This window comes from Pecten maximus, chromosome 5 (assembly GCF_902652985.1).
Source record: "Pecten maximus chromosome 5, xPecMax1.1, whole genome shotgun sequence".
Taxonomy (NCBI): Eukaryota; Metazoa; Mollusca; class Bivalvia; order Pectinida; family Pectinidae; genus Pecten; species Pecten maximus.
Window position 1 is genome coordinate 47,191,367 of NC_047019.1, and position 19,656 is coordinate 47,211,022.

At 38.0% G+C, this 19,656-nt stretch overlaps 1 protein-coding gene across 1 annotated transcript in view; it reads left to right on the forward strand.

The window, feature by feature from the left end:
• LOC117328200 overlaps positions 1 to 19,656 on the forward strand; it is a 32,659-nt gene that overhangs the window by 495 nt on the left and 12,508 nt on the right. The window contains exons 2-4 of the mRNA XM_033885638.1: positions 5,693 to 5,928; positions 11,622 to 11,721; positions 15,678 to 15,905. Of these exons, the coding sequence (XP_033741529.1) occupies positions 5,693 to 5,928; positions 11,622 to 11,721; positions 15,678 to 15,905 (564 nt within the window). The remainder of the gene's footprint in view (positions 1 to 5,692; positions 5,929 to 11,621; positions 11,722 to 15,677; positions 15,906 to 19,656) is intronic.

A 19,656-nucleotide genomic window follows, 5' to 3' on the forward strand; every position in this document is an offset into this window, starting at 1 on the left:
CATGTGTAACATAGTGCTATATTGAGTCAGACACGTGTAACGTAGTGCTATATTGAGTCAGACACGTGTAACATAGTGCTATGTTGAGTCAGACACGTGTAACATAGTGCTATATTGAGTCAGACACGTGTAACATAATGCTATATTGAGTCAGACACGTGTACCATAATGCCATATTGAGTCAGACACGTGTAACATAATGCTATATTGAGTCAGACACGTGTAACATAGTGCTATATTGAGTCAGACACGTGTAACATAATGCTATATTGAGTCAGACACGTGTAACATAATGCTATATTGAGTCAGACACGTGTAACGTAGTGCTATATTGAGTCAGACACGTGTAACGTAGTGCTATATGCAGTCGGACACGTGTAACGTAGTGCTATATTGAGTCAGACACGTGTAACGTAGTGCTATATTGAGTCAGACACGTGTAACGTAGTGCTATATTGTGTCAGACACGTGTAACGTAGTGCTATATTGAGTCAGACACATGTAACGTAGTGCTATATTGAGCCAGACACGTGTAACGTAGCTATATTGAGTCAGACACGTGTAACATAGTGATATATTGAGTCAGACACGTGTAACGTAGTGTTATATTGAGCCAGACACGTGTAACATAGTGCTATATTGAGTCGGACACGTGTAACATAGTGCTATATTGAGTCAGACACGTGTAACGTAGCTATATTGAGTCAAACACGTGTAACGTATTGCTATATTGAGTCAGACACGTGTAACAGTGCTATATTGAGTCAGACACGTGTAACATAGTGCTATATTGAGTCAGACACGTGTAACGTAGTGCTATATTGAGTCAGACATGTGTAACATAGTGCTATATTGAGTCGGACACGTGTAACATAGTGCTATATTGAGTCAGACACGTGTAACGTAGCTATATTGAGTCAAACACGTGTAACGTATTGCTATATTGAGTCAGACACGTGTAACAGTGCTATATTGAGTCAGACACGTGTAACATAGTGCTATATTGAGTCAGACACGTGTAACGTAGTGTTATATTGTGTCAGACACGTGTAACGTAGTGCTATATTGTGTCAGACACGTGTAACATAGTGATATATTGTGTCAGACACGTGTAACATAGTGCTATATTGAGTCAGACACGTGTAACATAGTGCTATATTGAGTCAGACACGTGTAACATAGTGCTATATTGAGTCAGACACGTGTAACGTAGTGTTATATTGTGACAGACACGTGTAACATAGTGCTATATTGAGTCAGACACGTGTAACGTAGTGCTATATTGAGTCAGACATGTGTAACTTGGTGCTATATTGAGTCAGACACGTGTAACGTAGTGTTATATTGTGTCAGACACGTGTAACATAGTGCTATATTGAGTCGGACATGTGTAACGTAGTGCTATATTGAGTCAGACACGTGTAACATAGTGCTATGTTGAGTCAGACACGTGTAACGTAGTGTTATATTGTGTCGGACACGTGTAACATAGCACTATATTGAGTCAGACACGTGTAACGTAGTGCTATGTTGAGTCAGACACGTGTACCGTAGTGCTATATTGAGCCAGACAGGTGTAACGTAATGCTATATTGAGTCAGACATTTGTAACGTAGCTTTATTGAGTCAGACACGTGTAACGTAGTGCTATATTGAGTCAGATACGTGTTACGTAGCTATATTGAGTCAGACACGTGTAACGTAGTGCTATATTGAGTCAGACACGTGTAACGTAGCTATATTGAGTCAGACACGTGTAACGTAGTGCTATTTTGAGTCAGACACGTGTAACGTAGTGCTATGTTGAGTCAGACACGTGTAACATAGTGCTTTATTGAGTCAGACACGTGTAACATAGTGCTATATTGAGTCAGACATGTGTAACATAGTGCTATATTGAGTCAGACACGTGTAACGTAGTGCTATATTGAGTCAGACACGTGTAACATAGTGCTATGTTGAGTCAGACACGTGTAACATAGTGCTATATTGAGTCAGACACGTGTAACATAATGCTATATTGAGTCAGACACGTGTACCATAATGCCATATTGAGTCAGACACGTGTAACATAATGCTATATTGAGTCAGACACGTGTAACATAGTGCTATATTGAGTCAGACACGTGTAACATAATGCTATATTGAGTCAGACACGTGTAACATAATGCTATATTGAGTCAGACACGTGTAACGTAGTGCTATATTGAGTCGGACACGTGTAACGTAGTGCTATATTGAGTCAGACACGTGTAACGTAGTGCTATATTGAGTCAGACACGTGTAACGTAGTGCTATATTGAGTCAGACACGTGTAACGTAGCTATATTGAGTCAGACACGTGTAACGTAGTGCTATGTTGAGTCAGACACGTGTAACATAGTGCTATATTGAGTCAGACACGTGTAACGTAGCTATATTGAGTCAGACACGTGTAACGTAGTGCTATTTTGAGTCAGACACGTGTAACGTAGTGCTATGTTGAGTCAGACACGTGTAACATAGTGCTTTATTGAGTCAGACACGTGTAACATAGTGCTATATTGAGTCAGACATGTGTAACATAGTGCTATATTGAGTCAGACACGTGTAACGTAGTGCTATATTGAGTCAGACACGTGTAACATAGTGCTATGTTGAGTCAGACACGTGTAACATAGTGCTATATTGAGTCAGACACGTGTAACATAGTGCTATATTGAGTCAGACACGTGTACCATAATGCCATATTGAGTCAGACACGTGTAACATAATGCTATATTGAGTCAGACACGTGTAACATAGTGCTATATTGAGTCAGACACGTGTAACATAGTGCTATATTGAGTCAGACACGTGTAACATAGTGCTATATTGAGTCAGACACGTGTAACGTAGTGCTATATTGAGTCGGACACGTGTAACGTAGTGCTATATTGAGTCAGACACGTGTAACGTAGTGCTATATTGAGTCAGACACGTGTAACGTAGTGCTATATTGAGTCAGACACGTGTAACGTAGCTATATTGAGTCAGACACGTGTAACGTAGTGCTATGTTGAGTCAGACACGTGTAACATAGTGCTATATTGAGTCAGACACGTGTAACGTAGTGCTATATTGAGTCAGACACGTGTAACGTAGTGCTATATTGAGTCAGACATGTGTAACGTAGTGCTATATTGAGTCAGACATGTGTAACGTAGTGCTATGTTGAGTCAGACACGTGTAACATAGTGATATATTGAGTCAGACACGTGTACGTAGTGCTATGTTGAGTCAGACACGTGTAACGTAGTGCTATATTGAGTCAGACACGTGTAACGTAGTGCTATGTTGAGTCAGACACGTGTAACGTAGTGCTATCTTGAGTCAGACACGTGTAACATAGCGCTATATTGAGTCAGACACGTGTAACGTAGCGCTATATTGAGTCAGACACGTGTAACATAGTGTTATATTGAGTCAGACACGTGTAACGTAGTGCTATTTTGAGTCAGACACGTGTAACGTTGTGCTATATTGAATCAGACATGTGTAACGTAGTGCTATATTGAGTCAGACACATGTTATGTAGTTTTATATTGAGTCAGACAAATGACCAGTGGTCAGTACGAGGTGGTTGTAATCATATCGGTGTTTAGGAGGGTGTCCGAGGGTTGAGATTCGCCTGTCTCACTTCCATGGGGGTGAATGATTATTTTTCTCTTACCCTTTTTCGTTTGTGTCTAATATTGACGTTTCATCAATGCAAGGAAAAGTTGACGTGACGTCATTGTACTGTTGCCGTTACGTCATGGTATTGATGACGTGACGAAATGCAATTGTTGAGAACGCGCAAAGAGCACGTGTAGCTTGTCTTTTCCCTAGGGTGAGATAAGAAAATATCACCCTGGTAAAACTGTGGATATCCTTGTCCAGGGTAAGAGAAAAATCGATCTCACACAGGGGGATAAAGACAGATGACACGCGCTATATGACGCTGCTCACAATAACGTAACGTCATCACTTAACGTTGAGTAACCAAGTCGTAAATGATGACGTCATCAATTTTGACGCACATTCCAAGAAGGATTGAAGATGGCGCGATGAAAAAAAACTTTCATAAAACTTATATTTGCTTGCAAGTATATGAGAAAAATAATCAAACATGGGTCTTTTCCGCGAACAAGGATATATCAACCCTAGTGTAAGAGTTTGGCTGGCCAGCACTCGGCAAGCCTCGTGCTGACTGGCCAAACTCTTACATCCGGGTTGAGATATCACTGTCCACGGAACAGACCAAGGTTATATTCTATTAATCACACATAGGGGCACCGAGTGACCTCGGATCCGGGACTACTTTTTAATTGTGTGACGTCAATGGGAAAACCCTTATGTTTGTTTACAGTGTAATAACTTTCACAAATGCACTGTATCTGTATATGTAATTTGTTCTATGTGTCATTTAAACAAGAAATATCTTTTAAAAAGATAAACGGCATAGTGTTAATGCTGGTGGTTATAATGTAAAACTGCTGGTGAAATAAATTAATGAACTAATGCGTTTTAGCACGGATAAAAAAATCATATCAGTTTGAATCATTTTTGGTGATAATAAGACTGTATTTGAATAAGAAATATAATGTTATTGATGTGTCATTTGAATAGATACATCCGTTTATTCAGCTTGCATTCAATCTGAACTTTGTTTCGTTTTTAACTGCATATCTGCATTTTGCATTTACCGCTACATTGACCAATCACATACTTCATCTTGACCAGTAACACAACCTGTCGCGTCATATCCGGGGCAAAAAGAATATTATACGACTATGCCGAAAAAATATTAATTGTGATCATTGACCTATCAATTCAGTCATATTGTTACCGCTTGTCGAGAATATATTTTTACTGCGGAATTATTTCCGTTGTGCAAGCAAGCATAGGCTGAGGAATATGACGTGTGTCAAAATCAGTCGACAGTTTCCGGAAAGCCTCTGACAAATATTAATCTATATGTAACCCTGGTAAATACCACAGGCGCTTGCATAGAATTTTTTTTTATGACAGTGGTATGTGTAATCTGTTCAGCACAAGGTTACACATACCACTGTCATAAAAAAAAGTTGAAAATCACATTTTCTATGCAAGCGCCTGTGGTAAATACTAGCCGCAATATAACGCTCGGCTAGTGAGATCTTCTCATTAGCTCGATCGGTTGAGCGTAAGACTAGTAGGCCAGAGGTCCCGGGTTCGATCCCTAGCGGAGGCAGTGATTTAAATTTAATTAACCATGCGTTCTGTTACATATATTTGTTGTTATCTTAACACTTTGACAGTCAATTTTTCATGGTATACAAAGGGTATACTATACTATTTTCAAATATGTAATTGGTTTTATTGTTGGTCACCGAGAAAAAATACAAAGTTTCTATATGGTTTCGCCATGCACTCCACGAAAATGGTGTGAGAAAAATAGTCCATCATATGCTAGGTATGAGCCTCGGTTCTGACCCCAAATTCTTCGCCTTCGGGTAGAATTTCCTTTTCCCTCGTATCTACATAATCTTGATGGACTCTATTTATCTTTTTTACATATATCGTTTAACGTAAATGCCGTCGTAGGAAATTCACAAGAAAAGACGAGGGATTGAAGGAATAGCACACATAATAGTATTTCGAAAATTTCACGTGGTTATAATCTGACAATCTAGTGACTTTCTGTTTTAAGCATCCTTGTGGACTATCATGGTTTTAACTAGTGACGTCAAAGAAGCCGGTACTACAGCGCACGTGTTTGCTAACATCAGCGGTACTAAACGGGATAGATATTACATCTCCCTTGGGAAAAACCATCCCCAAGGAGGGATACAGTACTTTACGGCCAACATGGCGATCGGGATCCCATACAGATTAACAGTATGGCACGATAACACCGGAGTCGACCCGGATTGGAGATTAGAAAGGGTACGTATATTGTGTGTAGGTATGTATATCATGTGTAGGTATGTATATCACGTGTAGGTATGTATATCACGTGTATGTATGTATATCACGTGTAGGTAGTTATATCACGTGTAGGTATGTATATCACGTGTAGGTATATATATCACGTGTAGGTATGTATATCACGTGTAGGTATGTATATCACGTGTGTGTAGGTACGTATATCACGTGTAGGTATGTATATCACGTGTAGGTATGTATATTACGTGTTGGTATGTATATCACGTGTTGGTATGTATATCACGTGTAGGTATGTATATCACGTGTAGGTAGGTATATCACGTGTAGGTAGGTATATCACATGTGTGTATGTATGTATATCACGTGTAGGTATGAATATCACGTGTAGGTAGTTATATCACGTATAGGTATGTATATCACGTGTAGGTATATATATCACGTGTAGGTAGGTATATCACGTGTAGGTAGGTATATCACGTGTAGGTAGGTATATCACGTGTGTGTAGGTACGTATATCACGTGTGTGTAGGTACGTATATCACGTGTAGGTATGTATATTACGTGTTGGTATGTATATCACGTGTAGGTACGTATATCACGTGTAGGTACGTATATCACGTGTAGGTATGTATATCACATGTAGGTACGTATATCACGTGTAGGTATGTATATCACGTGTTGGTATGTATATCACGTGTAGGTATGTATATTACGTGTAGGTATGTATATCACGTGTAGGTATATATATCACGTGTAGGTATGTATATCACGTGTAGGTATGTATATCACGTGTAGATATGTATATCACGTGTGTGTATGTATGTATATCACGTGTAGGTATGTATATCACGTGTAGGTATGTATATCACGTGTAGGTATGTATATCACGTGTAGGTATGTATATCACGTGTAGGTATGTATATCACGTGTTGGTATGTTTATGTCGTTAGATGTTGATGGGTACATTGTTAATGTGGTCAGAGCTAGAAGAGTATTTTGTTTATGTCGTTAGATCTAGATGAATGCACTGTTGATGTCGTCAGAGATAGATAAATGCACTGTTGATGTCGTCAGAGCTAGATGAATGCACTGTTGATGTCGTCAGAGCTAGATGAATGCACTGTTGATGTCGTCAGAGATAGATAAATGCACTGTTGATGTCGTCAGAGATAGATAAATGCATTGTTTATGTCGTCAGAGCTAGATGAATGCACTGTTGATGTCGTCAGAGATAGATAAATGCACTGTTGATGTCGTCAGAGCTAGATGAATGCACTGTTGATGTCGTCAGAGCTAGATGAATGCACTGTTGATGTCGTCAGAGATAGATAAATGCACTGTTGATGTCGTCAGAGCTAGATGAATGCACTGTTGATGTCGTCAGAGATAGATAAATGCACTGTTGATGTCGTCAGAGATAGATAAATGCACTGTTGATGTCGTCAGAGCTAGATGAATGCACTGTTGATGTCGTCAGAGCTAGATGAATGCACTGTTGATGTCGTCAGAGATAGATAATTATAATGTTGATGTCGTCAGAGCTAGATGAGTATAATGTTGATGTCGTCAGAGCTAGATGTGTGCATTGTTTATATCGACCAGAGCTATATGAGTGCATTGTTTATATTGTCAGAGCTAGATGAGTATAATGTTGATGTCGTCAGAGCTAGATAATTATAATGTTGATGTCGTCAGAGCTTTATGAGTGCATTGTTTATGTCGTCAGAGCTAGATGAGTGCATTGTTTATATCGTCACAGCTAGATGAGTATAATGTTTATGTCGTCAGAGCTAAATGAGAACACTGATTATGTCGTCAGAGCTAGATGTGTGCACTGATTATGTCGTCAGAGCAAGATGAGAACATTGTCGATGTCGTCAGTGCTAGATGAGTGCATTGTTGATGTCGTCAGAGCTAGTTGAATACTTTGTTTATGTCGTCAGAACTAGCAGAATACTATGTTTATATCGTCAGAGCTAAATGAATACTTTGTTTATGTCGTCAGAGCTAGATGAGTGCATTGTTTATGTCGTCAGAGCTAGATGAGAACACTGTTGATGTCGTCAGAGCTAGATGTGTGCACTGATTATGTCGTCAGAGCACTGCTGATTTCGTCAGAGATAGAAAACTTCTTTGTTTATGTCGCCAAAGCTACATGAATACTTTGTTTATGTCGCCAAAGCTACATGAATACTTTGTTTTTGTCGTTAGAGCGAGATGAATAATTTGTTTATGTCGTCAGAGCTAGATGAGTATAATGTTGATGTCGTCAGAGCTAGATTCAACTGTAACTTACAGAGTTATTGCCCTTTTTGATGTTATTATTGAATTTGTCTTAGTTCACCTGGCCCGAAGGGTAAATCTTCTTAAAATGCTACTAGTCATGAATAACTAAATGAATTTCGTTGAAATTTGGTCTGGATAATTATTTAGCAATGTTGTATGTTGCATAGATAAAGGATGTGGCACCCTCTGGGCGGGAGAAAAGGGCCCAGTAGGGGAAATATAGAACAAAAATACTTTGAAATAACTTTTAGGTCATCTTAGACTTCTTCTCGAAAACCGTTGAACCAAGTTCAATCAAATTCGGCAGGAAGCATTCATGGCCAAAGGTCAACCAAAATTTGTGAATCATATGGTCCCAACTATTCAGGGGTTGATGGGCGGGGTCATAAGGGTTCAAATTAAGTGAAGTTTAAAAAAAAAAACGTCTTAAGACTCAAATAAGGTAGAATCAAATACTCTTCATAGGTCGACAGGTCTTAAGGTGCTTTACTAGAATTGTGAATTTCATGACCCTGGGGTCTCACGTTTGACCTGGGAAGGGGGTACACTTTACTATAGTTTATATAGGGAAAACACATTTTTGACTATCATTTGTTTGATTTCTGCTAGAATTCATTTTAAATTTGTTAACAGTATCAGCATGGGATGACACTTCGATGGTATGTGCTTGTTGCCCCTAACTGACCTCCAGGGGCTGATGGACGGGGCCAAAAGGGTCTCTCTTTTTTTGTTATTTTAAAACTTGAATATTTCAAAACTCGTGTGACCGTTTAGGCCTATGGGGCCTCTTTTTGAATGGGTCGGGTAACAAATCACACAGGTAGATTTCTCAGATAAATTAACGCATTTTTTCTTGAAATTCGCTTGTAGTTGATAAACATTTTGTAGCGCAACAATATGGTAAGTACAGTAATAAGTCTCTACAAACACTCGGGTTAGTACAGTCATAAATCTCTACATTTAAACAGAGTGATATTCGTCACCAATTTGATACGACTGGGGTTAGTACAGTCATAAATCCCTACATTTAAACAGAATTATATTCCTTAAATGGTAGCTGACAAGTTGTGTTTTCTGTATTCCAATCTGCCTTTCAGTTTTTATGGGTAAATTCGCACTTGACGTTGTAAGCTTTACTGTATCTTTAGTTTCACAAAATATTGAGGTAGTATGAAACGGAATATAAATGGTTTGTCTTTGTCTCACAAAACCGTATTTCATTTTTTTTTTTTTCACTTTAACAAATCTAAAAATGAGAGAAAAGAGATTACACTTGAGGAGATAAAAGTGTTAAGTATTCATTGGCATTTTATGTATACTACTACGAGGGGCAACCAGAAAGTTCTGTAAGTAGCCATATAAAACTCAAACAAACATATGCAATTATCTAAAGTTTAATTTAATCCTTCAGAGTATTTCCCCTTAACAGCAACACATTTTTGTAATCGTGAAATCCATGACCGGAACGCCGCAGAGTAGTCTTCCCTTGGTATACTGTTAAGACACTGAAATACAGCACTGCCAACAGCACTTCTGGAACCATAACGACGCCCAGATAACATTTTTTTTCACTTTTGGAAACAAAACAAAAGTCACACGGACTCAAGTCTGTAGAATAAGGAGGATGGTGAAGCTAGGTGATACTCTCTTGCTTCAAAAAATCTTGAACCAATTTACTTTTATGAGCTGGGGCGTTGTCATGCAGTAGACAGACATTTCGTATTCCTGTCTTTGGTCTTTTCTTAGTGTAGAATTTCTTAACCTTTTGCAGTACAACGTCTCTATAGAATTGGTCAGTAACACTGTGGCGATTTGGTGTTGGAATTTGTACAACAGGTCAACTGGAATTAAAAAATATTGCGTGCAAAACCTTTTTCGTGTTCCGACACCTTTTTGCAATGACGTGTCTCGCTCCTTTTCTTTCGATCCACGTTTTATTATCAATCTTTCTTTGAGGTTCAAAGTAAAAGATCCAGGTTTCATCACCTGTTACAATATTGGAAATCTTGTGGGCATCATATTTTCTGTATTTTTTAAGGAGTTTTTTTGCCATTTTGACTCTCTTGTCCTTTTGCAGTTGTGTCAATAAATGAGGGACCCATCGCGCACAAACCTTGCGTAGCTTTAAATGTTTATTTAAAATTTCATAAACTGTCCTCTGATGAAATGCCGACTGGGTTGGCCAGATATAGTAATGTATATCTACCATCCTCGGCTACCAGATTCTTTACAGCGGCAATATTACCTTTTGTGGTTGCAGTTTTTGGTCTTCCTGATCTGTAGCAATCTTCTAAAGCAGAAGAACGACTGTTGAAAGTCTTCAACCAACGACAAACTGTACTCAAAGACACCGCAGATTGTCCATACACTTAACACAGTTCAGAAAATATCTTAGTTGCAGGAACATTCAGACTGCCTCTTGTTTTGATGTAAGCTCTGATTTCTAGCTTCTCAGATGACCTCATAATTACCACAAATATTGACGAGTTGACCAACTCCGAACGCTTTTAACTTTGCGATAAAGTAACGCACGTGCATTTTAAGCATACTCACAGGTAGGTTAGGGATCGAACTACTGAAGTGTGAAGACTTGGTTATAACCTAGTTTTTCAATTCTATGGAAGCCCATTACTTGCAAAACTTTTTGATTGGCCCTCGTATAAATGTTCAGTTAAGGAACAGAGGTATATATGTATATTATTCTATGTTTGTGAGACAGAGACGACTTATGCTTTGTATAAAGTGGCAGTTTCCAGTAACAAAACATTGGGTAGCAGGCTCCAGTAACAAAACACTGGGTAGCAGGCTCCAGTAACAAAACACTGGGTAGCAGGCTCCAGTAACAAAACACTGGGTAGCAGGCTCCAGTAACACAACACTGGGTAGCAGGCTCCAGTAACAGAACACTGGGTAGCAGGCTCCAGTAACAGAACACTGGGTAGCAGACTCCAGTAACAAAACACTGGGTAGCAGGCTCCAGTAACAAAACACTGGGTAGCAGGCTCCAGTAACAAAACACTGGGTAGCAGGCTCCAGTAACAAAACACTGGGTAGCAGGCTCCAGTAACAAAACACTGGGTAGCAGGCTCCAGTAACAAAACACTGGGTAGCAGGCTCGAGTAACAAAACACTGGGTAGCAGGCTCCAGTAACAAAACACTGAGTAGCAGGCTCCAGTAACAAAACACTGGGTAGCAGGCTCCAGTAACAAAACACTGAGTAGCAGGCTCCAGTAACAAAACACTGGGTAGCAGGCCAGTACTGGTAGCTCCAGTAACAAAACACTGGGTAGCAGACTCCAGTAACAAAACACTGGGTAGCAGGCTCCAGTAACAAAACACTGGGTAGCAGGCTCCAGTAACAAAACACTGGGTAGCAGTTTCCAGTAACAGCTTCATTGTTTTGCAGATCGTCCTCATCAAACACAGAAGTTGGCACCAATTTATGTTCGTGTGTAAACGCTGGTTATCAACGAACAGCTCACTCGTACAGATCTTACCGGCATCAGGTAACAAATATCTCTCCAAATTGTATAATATTACACATACATATATATGTGTGTGTCATTTAAAGGGGACACCAACGATAGAGTCTCCTGGGTTTCGGATGAGGCATGTCATCTGTCACTAGTGTGACATATCCAGGACCAAGTTGTTCGAACAGTAACAAGCTTAATCCTTTGATTGGTGAAAAAAATCTCCCTTACTTCGAACCCCGAGTGTGTGTACTCCTTAAATAGACAGGTAGGAAGAGACGTATGAGTGTTATAGTTTCTTATAATTTTGTGAAATTATCTTTACCAAGAACGATTTTATCAGGATTTTAGAACTGTTTAACCGTGGTGAGCCTAATCACCTTTTGAACGACTGGGTCATGCAGAGTAATTTATTTGACTATGCCATTCAGAAATCATATAGACAACAACGTTACGACATTAATTGAAATTGGCGCAACAAAATAGCCTCCAAATAGTAACTTATAAACCCGTCAAAATGTCAGTTTTCTTACAATGTTGGTGTACGACCACGTCATGTGCGGTGTTACGTGATAATGACAGAAAGATAAAACACAACATATAGGTTCAAAACACAGTTTAATTACAGATAATTCACAACAAAAATTAAATTAGCGTACAAGGTGGTGTATTAAATCAACACTGTTAATTACTTATCGTATAACACCTGTCATTGAGTAATCCTTTCCTTTCCTTTTCTCCAAAATTAATGAATTATGAATCCAACATTTCACAGTTCCAGACAATTAATAATTCAACAGAATTCATATAGCTCTCATTGACAAATGTAAACCAGTTCTGAATAATAATTTGTATCTATACCCTATTGCCAAATCTCTCTAACAATAACAGCATCCTAAATTATACAATTTTTCATATTGTTTAAAAACATACAAAAGCCTAATGTTTTCCGTCGATAAAAATCACTCTTTGTCAGAGACGTAACATCTTTAAACGACTTATCAACTACCAATAGACTCAAGGCCATGATATCAGACGAACGGGTTGTTAGGGCGGTATTCAAATAAAGTATGTTGGTTATTTCAAGGTCGCAGGAGTCAAATATGTGTGTCTACAATCCTGTCTTCCTCTACCCCATTTGGTCACTAATCAGAAGTTTATATACAAATACTGGAAACGCAGCGTAATAATAATAATAAAAACATTAGCCTGTCATCAGTGTCACTGAACATAATAATAAACACATTAGCCTGTCATCAGTGTCACTGAACATAATAATAAAACATTACCCTGTCATCAGTGTCACTGAACATAATAATAAAACATTAGCCTGTCATCAGTGTCACTGAACATAATAATAAAAACATAACCCTGTCATCAGTGTCACTGAACATAATAATAATAACATTAGCCTGTCATCAGTGTCACTGAACATAATAATAAAACATTACCCTGTCATCAGTGTCACTGAACATAATAATAAAACATTACCCTGTCATCAGTGTCACTGAACATAATAATAAAACATTACCCTGTCATCAGTGTCACTGAACATAATAATAAAAATACTACCCTGTCATCAGTGTCACTGAACATAATAATAAAAACATTACCCTGTCATCAGTGTCACTGAACATAATAATAAAAACATTACCCTGTCATCAGTGTCACTGAACACAATAATAAAAACATTACCCTGTCATCAGTGTCACTGAACATAATAATAAAAACATTAGCCTGTCATCAGTGTCACTGAACATAATAATAAAAACATTAGCCTGTCATCAGTGTCACTGAACATAATAATAAAAACATTACCCTGTCATCAATGTCACTGAACATAATAATAAAAACATTAGCCTGTCATCAGTGTCACTGAACACAATAATAAAAACATTACCCTGTCATCAATGTCACTGAACATAATAATAAAAACATTAGCCTGTCATCAGTGTCACTGAACACAATAATAAAAACATTACCCTGTCATCAGTGTCACTGAACATAATAATAAAAACATTAGCCTGTCATCAGTGTCATTGAACATAATAATAAAAACATTACCCTGTCATCAGTGTCACTGAACATAATAATAAAAACATTACCCTGTCATCAGTGTCACTGAACATAATAATAAAAGCATTAGCCTGTCATCAGTGTCACTGAACATACTAATAAAAACATTACCCTGTCATCAGTGTCACTGAACATAATAACATTAGCCTGTCATCAGTGTCACTGAACATAATAATAAAAACATTAGCCTGTCATCAGTGTCACTGAACACAATAATAAAACATTAGCCTGTCATCAGTGTCACTGAACATAATAATAAAAACATTAGCCGGTCACCAGTGTCACTGAACATAATAATAAAACATTACCCTGTCATCAGTGTCACTGAACATAATAATAAAAACATTAGCCTGTCATCAGTGTCACTGAACATAATAACATTAGCCTGTCATCAGTGTCACTGAACATAATAATAAAAACATTAGCCTGTCATCAGTGTCACTGAACATAATAATAAAAACATTACCCTGTCATCAGTGTCACTGAACATAATAATAAAAACATTACACTGTCATCAGTGTCACTGAACATAATAATAAAAACATTACCCTGTCATCAGTGTCACTGAACATAATAATAAAAGCATTAGCCTGTCATCAGTGTCACTGAACATACTAATAAAAACATTACCCTGTCATCAGTGTCACTGAACATAATAACATTAGCCTGTCATCAGTGTCACTGAACATAATAATAAAAACATTAGCCTGTCATCAGTGTCACTGAACATAATAATAAAAACATTAGCCTGTCATCAGTGTCACTGAACATAATAATAAAAACATTAGCCTGTCATCAGTGTCACTGAACATAATAATAAAAACATTAGCCGGTCATCAGTGTCACTGAACATAATAATAAAAACATTACCCTGTCATCAGTGTCACTGAACATAATAATAAAAACATTACCCTGTCATCAGTGTCACTGAACATAATAATAAAAACATTACCCTGTCATCAGTGTCACTGAACATCAATGTCACTGAACATAATAATAACAACATTACCCTGTCATCAGTGTCACTGAACATAATAATAAAAACATTACCCTGTCATCAGTGTCACTGAACATAATAATAAAATCATTAGCCTGTCATCAGTGTCACTGAACATAATAATAAAAACATTAGCCTGTCATCAGTGTCACTGAACATAATAATAAAAACATTAGCCGGTCATCAGTGTCACTGAACATAATAATAAAAACATTACCCTGTCATCAGTGTCACTGAACATAATAATAAAAACATTACCCTGTCATCAGTGTCACTGAACATCAATGTCACTGAACATAATAATAACAACATTACCCTGTCATCAGTGTCACTGAACATAATAATAAAAACATTACCCTGTCATCAGTGTCACTGAACATAATAATAAAATCATTACCCTGTCATCAGTGTCACTGAACATAATAATAAAAACATTACCCTGTCATCAGTGTCACTGAACATAATAATAAAAACATTGGCCGGTCATCAGTGTCACTGAACATAATAATAAAACATTACCCTGTCATCAGTGTCACTGAACATAATAATAAAAACATTACCCGGTCATCAGTGTCACTGAACATAATAATAAAACATTACCCTGTCATCAGTGTCACTGAACATAATAATAAAACATCACCCTGTCATCAGTGTCACTGAACATCAATGTCACTGAACATAATAATACAAACATTAGCCTGTCATCAGTGTCACTGAACATAATAATAAAAACATTACCCTGTCATCAGTGTCACTGAACATAATTATATATAAAACATTAGCCTGTCGTCAGTGTCACTGAACATAATAATAAAAACATTAGCCTGTCATCAGTGTCACTGAACATAATAATTTGTTTCTAAGTTTGTATCTATTTGTAGAGGTCTAAGGAAGTTTGGGCACACTTGTGTTACAGGTCACCTGTACATTCCCGGGACGCGTAAGGCCACGTTCCCCGTATTTACCAACAACTGTAAGATGAACATAACTGTTGATGATACGATGGGTAGGGCCACGGTGAAGGCCGGAACGGACACCAAGTCAGGACAGACGGACAGTTTCCTAATAACCATAGAGTCAGAACACGTGTTCATGGGCATCGACAAGTTCGTTATCCGAGTGGCGCCACAGAAAACAGTTCCCGGTGGGTATACAATTGTCGTCATTGTAAGAACGCTGTGAAATAAGGTTTGGCGGATTGATACAAATCACACAGTGGGGAAACTACGTCACACACGTCACTAAGAGAACAACAAGATGGCGGATGCGTCTCTCACTTCTCGGTAAGTCTTACTTTTTTCCTCTTACTCCGCGACTTCCCATTTATCAGTATGGTCAACAGTACATTCGATGCATCCAAGATTCTTTGACTGGCAACGGATTATTCACAGAATATGTGGTTGTTTCCAACATTCAAAGACTATCTTTGTATACTCGTAATTTTCACAGTGTTTTCGCCAGGACAATCAAGTTGAATTATAGCAATAATCCACATAGAAATACCATTAATTATATTTACCTTTTTTACCAAAAATGTCGATGTACTAGTAAATAAGGGAATCGTGTTTAAATGAACGTGTTTTTGACATTATTCCATATCAATATTCCGTCTTAGTTTAAAATGTTGGATGAAACAACGTCAAATTCTAATCCATTGCCAGTCAAAGAATCTTGGATGCATCAAATGTACTTTCGGCCATACTGATAAATGGGAAGTCTCGGGATAAGAGTAAAAAGTAAGACAGACTTACTGAGATGCGAGAGATGTATCCGCCATCTTGTTGTGCCTTTAGTAACGTTTGTGACGTAGTTTCCCCACCGTGATTCATGCCGCCGGACAACTTATCTGTTTCCCCTTCAGCGATACTTACGTGTTCACCTGTACAATGACTTTCTGGGTCCTAAAACACATATGAATCTCAAAAGCGTAGTCAAGGCCAATGATTTTCGATTATACCACAACGAAAATGCCCATGTGAACTCCAGTCAATGTACTACAATACAGTATGTGTGTGATTTTGTGTCCGCCAACGAAACATAAATACAGTGTCAGTGCAAATTGAAAATGAGACCGAGGTAATTTTCGATGTTGAATACGGAACCGGAATGCTGTTGGAATTGTAAGCCTATTCTTCACTCAAACACGTGGAACATGGATCCCGTTTGAAATTTACTCCATTCAAAACTGTGCGCAATATATATGTAACTCAACAAAACGAACTTATTCTCGTTACTTCAAGGGGTTACGATCAAGTATACTTCATACGATCTCATATCCTCTCTGTCGAGGATGCGACCAACGTAACTCGACCCATTTAACACTAGTCATTGGTAGTTGGCATGGTTCCATATTCAATGCTATATGACTTGACTCCATATCTAACGTTGAAAATAAACCCTGTTAAGGACATTGCTCTTTGGCTCGGTTTCATCTTCAGCGTCGAATTTGAACCCTGTTATGGGAATTGTTATTTGACTCCATATTAAACGTTGAATTAGTACTCTGGTATGGGCATTGCTTTTCCGACCAATTTCTATGTATTCAATGAGGTCGAGTTGGTCAGCTTAAGTTGGTTGGGTCTTGGAGGGGTCCAGTGAAGTAGATCAGTCATGTTTGTAGTCAACGGTTTAAAAGCCGTTGTCATTTAGCACAATTTCTATATATTCAATGCTACTGGATTGATTTAATCAAGTTGGTCGAGTCGAATTGGTTAGGTCGAGTTTTTGAGGTCACTCAAGTTAGTGATCAACGGTCAATTTCCTACGGTCAGTTTTCGACAGACCACCCGTTTGAAATTGACCCATGAATCTGTCATTTTCCAACGGCACGATTCCTTGCCAATGACATTCCGGTTTTACATTTAACATTGAATCTGATTCGGTCGACAGAGATATCGCAGTCACTGGGTGGTCGGGTGGCACAGTGGTAACACACTTGCCTTTCACCAAGGCGGCCGGGGTTCGACTCCCCGATAGGACGTGAAAAGGTATGAGGTCACCTGCCCGACCACGTGGGGTTTCCCCGGGTACTCCGGTTTCCTTCCACAGTAAGACCCTTCGCGCGTTTCCATCCGGGCCAACAAGCGTGATTAATATAAGTTGATATAACTTGCTTTGCAATTGTTGTAAAATAAATATAGTTTACATTTAAAAAAAAAATTGAAACATTGTCTGTGTATTGTGTTATATAACGACAACATTATCAGTGTGGTATGTTATATAACGGAAACATTGTCTGTGTGTTGTGTTGTATAACGACAACATTGTCTGTGTGTTGTGTTGTATAACGGAAACATTCTCTGTGTGTTGTGGTATATAACGGAAACATTCTCTGTGTGTTGTGGTATATAACGGAAACATTGTCTGTGTGTTGTGTTATATAACGACAACATTGTCTGTGTGTTGTGTTATATAACGACAACATTGTCTGTGTGTTGTGTTATATAACGACAACATTGTCTGTGTGTTGTGTTGTATAACGACAACATTATCTGTGTATTGTGTTATATAACGACAACATTATCTGTGTGTTGTGTTATATAACGACAACATTGTCTGTGTGTTGTGTTATATAACGACAACATTGCCTGTGTGTTGTGTTATATAACGGAAACATTGTCAGTGTGTTGTGTTATATAACGACAACATTGTCTGTGTGTTGTGTTATATAACGACAACATTGTCTGTGTGTTGTGTTGTATAACGACAACATTGTCTGTGTGTTGTGTTATATAACGGAAACATTGTCTGTGTGTTGTGTTATATAACGGAAACATTGTCAGTGTGTTGTGTTATATAACGACAACATTGTCAGTGTGTTGTGTTATATAACGACAACATTGTCTGTGTGTTGTGTTATATAACGGAAACATTGTCTGTGTGTTGTGTTGTATAACGACAACATTGTCAGTGTATTGTGTTGTATAACGACAACATTGTCTGTGTGTTGTGTTGTATAACGGAAACATTGTCTGTGTGTTGTGTTATATAACGACAACATTGTCAGTGTATTGTGTTGTATAACGACAACATTGTCTGTGTGTTGTGTTATATAACGACAACATTGTCTGTGTGTTGTGTTATATAACGACAACATTGTCAGTGTGTTGTGTTATATAACGACAACATTGTCTGTGTGTTGTGTTGTATAACGACAACATTGTCTGTGTGTTGTGGTATATAACGGAAACATTGTCTGTGTGTTGTGTTATATAACGACAACAGCGTCTGTGTGTTGTGTTGTATAACGACAACATTGTCTGTGTGTTGTGTTATATAACGGAAACATTGTCTGTGTATTGTGTTGTATAACGACAACATTGTCTGTGTGTTGTGTTATATAACGGAAACATTGTCTGTGTGTTGTGTTATATAACGACAACATTGTCTGTGTGTTGTGTTATATAACGACAACATTGTCTGTGTGTTGTGTTATATAACGACAACATTGTCTGTGTGTTGTGTAATATAACGAAACTTTGTCTGTGTGTTGTGTTATATAACGACAACATTGTCTGTGTGTTGTGTTATATAACGACAACATTGTATGTGTGTTGTGTTATATAACGACAACATTGTATGTGTGTTGTGTTGTATAACGAAACTTTGTCTGTGTGTTGTGTTATATAACGACAACATTGTCTGTGTGTTGTGTTATATAACGACAACATTGTATGTGTGTTGTGTTATATAACGACAACAGTGTATGTGTATTGTGTTATATAACGAAACTTTGTCTGTGTGTTGTGTTATATAACGACAACATTGTCTGTGTGTTGTGTTATATAACGGAAACATTGTCTGTGTGTTGTGTTATATAACGGAACCTTTGTCTGTGTGTTGTGTTGTATAACGGAAACATTGTCTGTGTGTTGTGTTATATAACGACAACATTG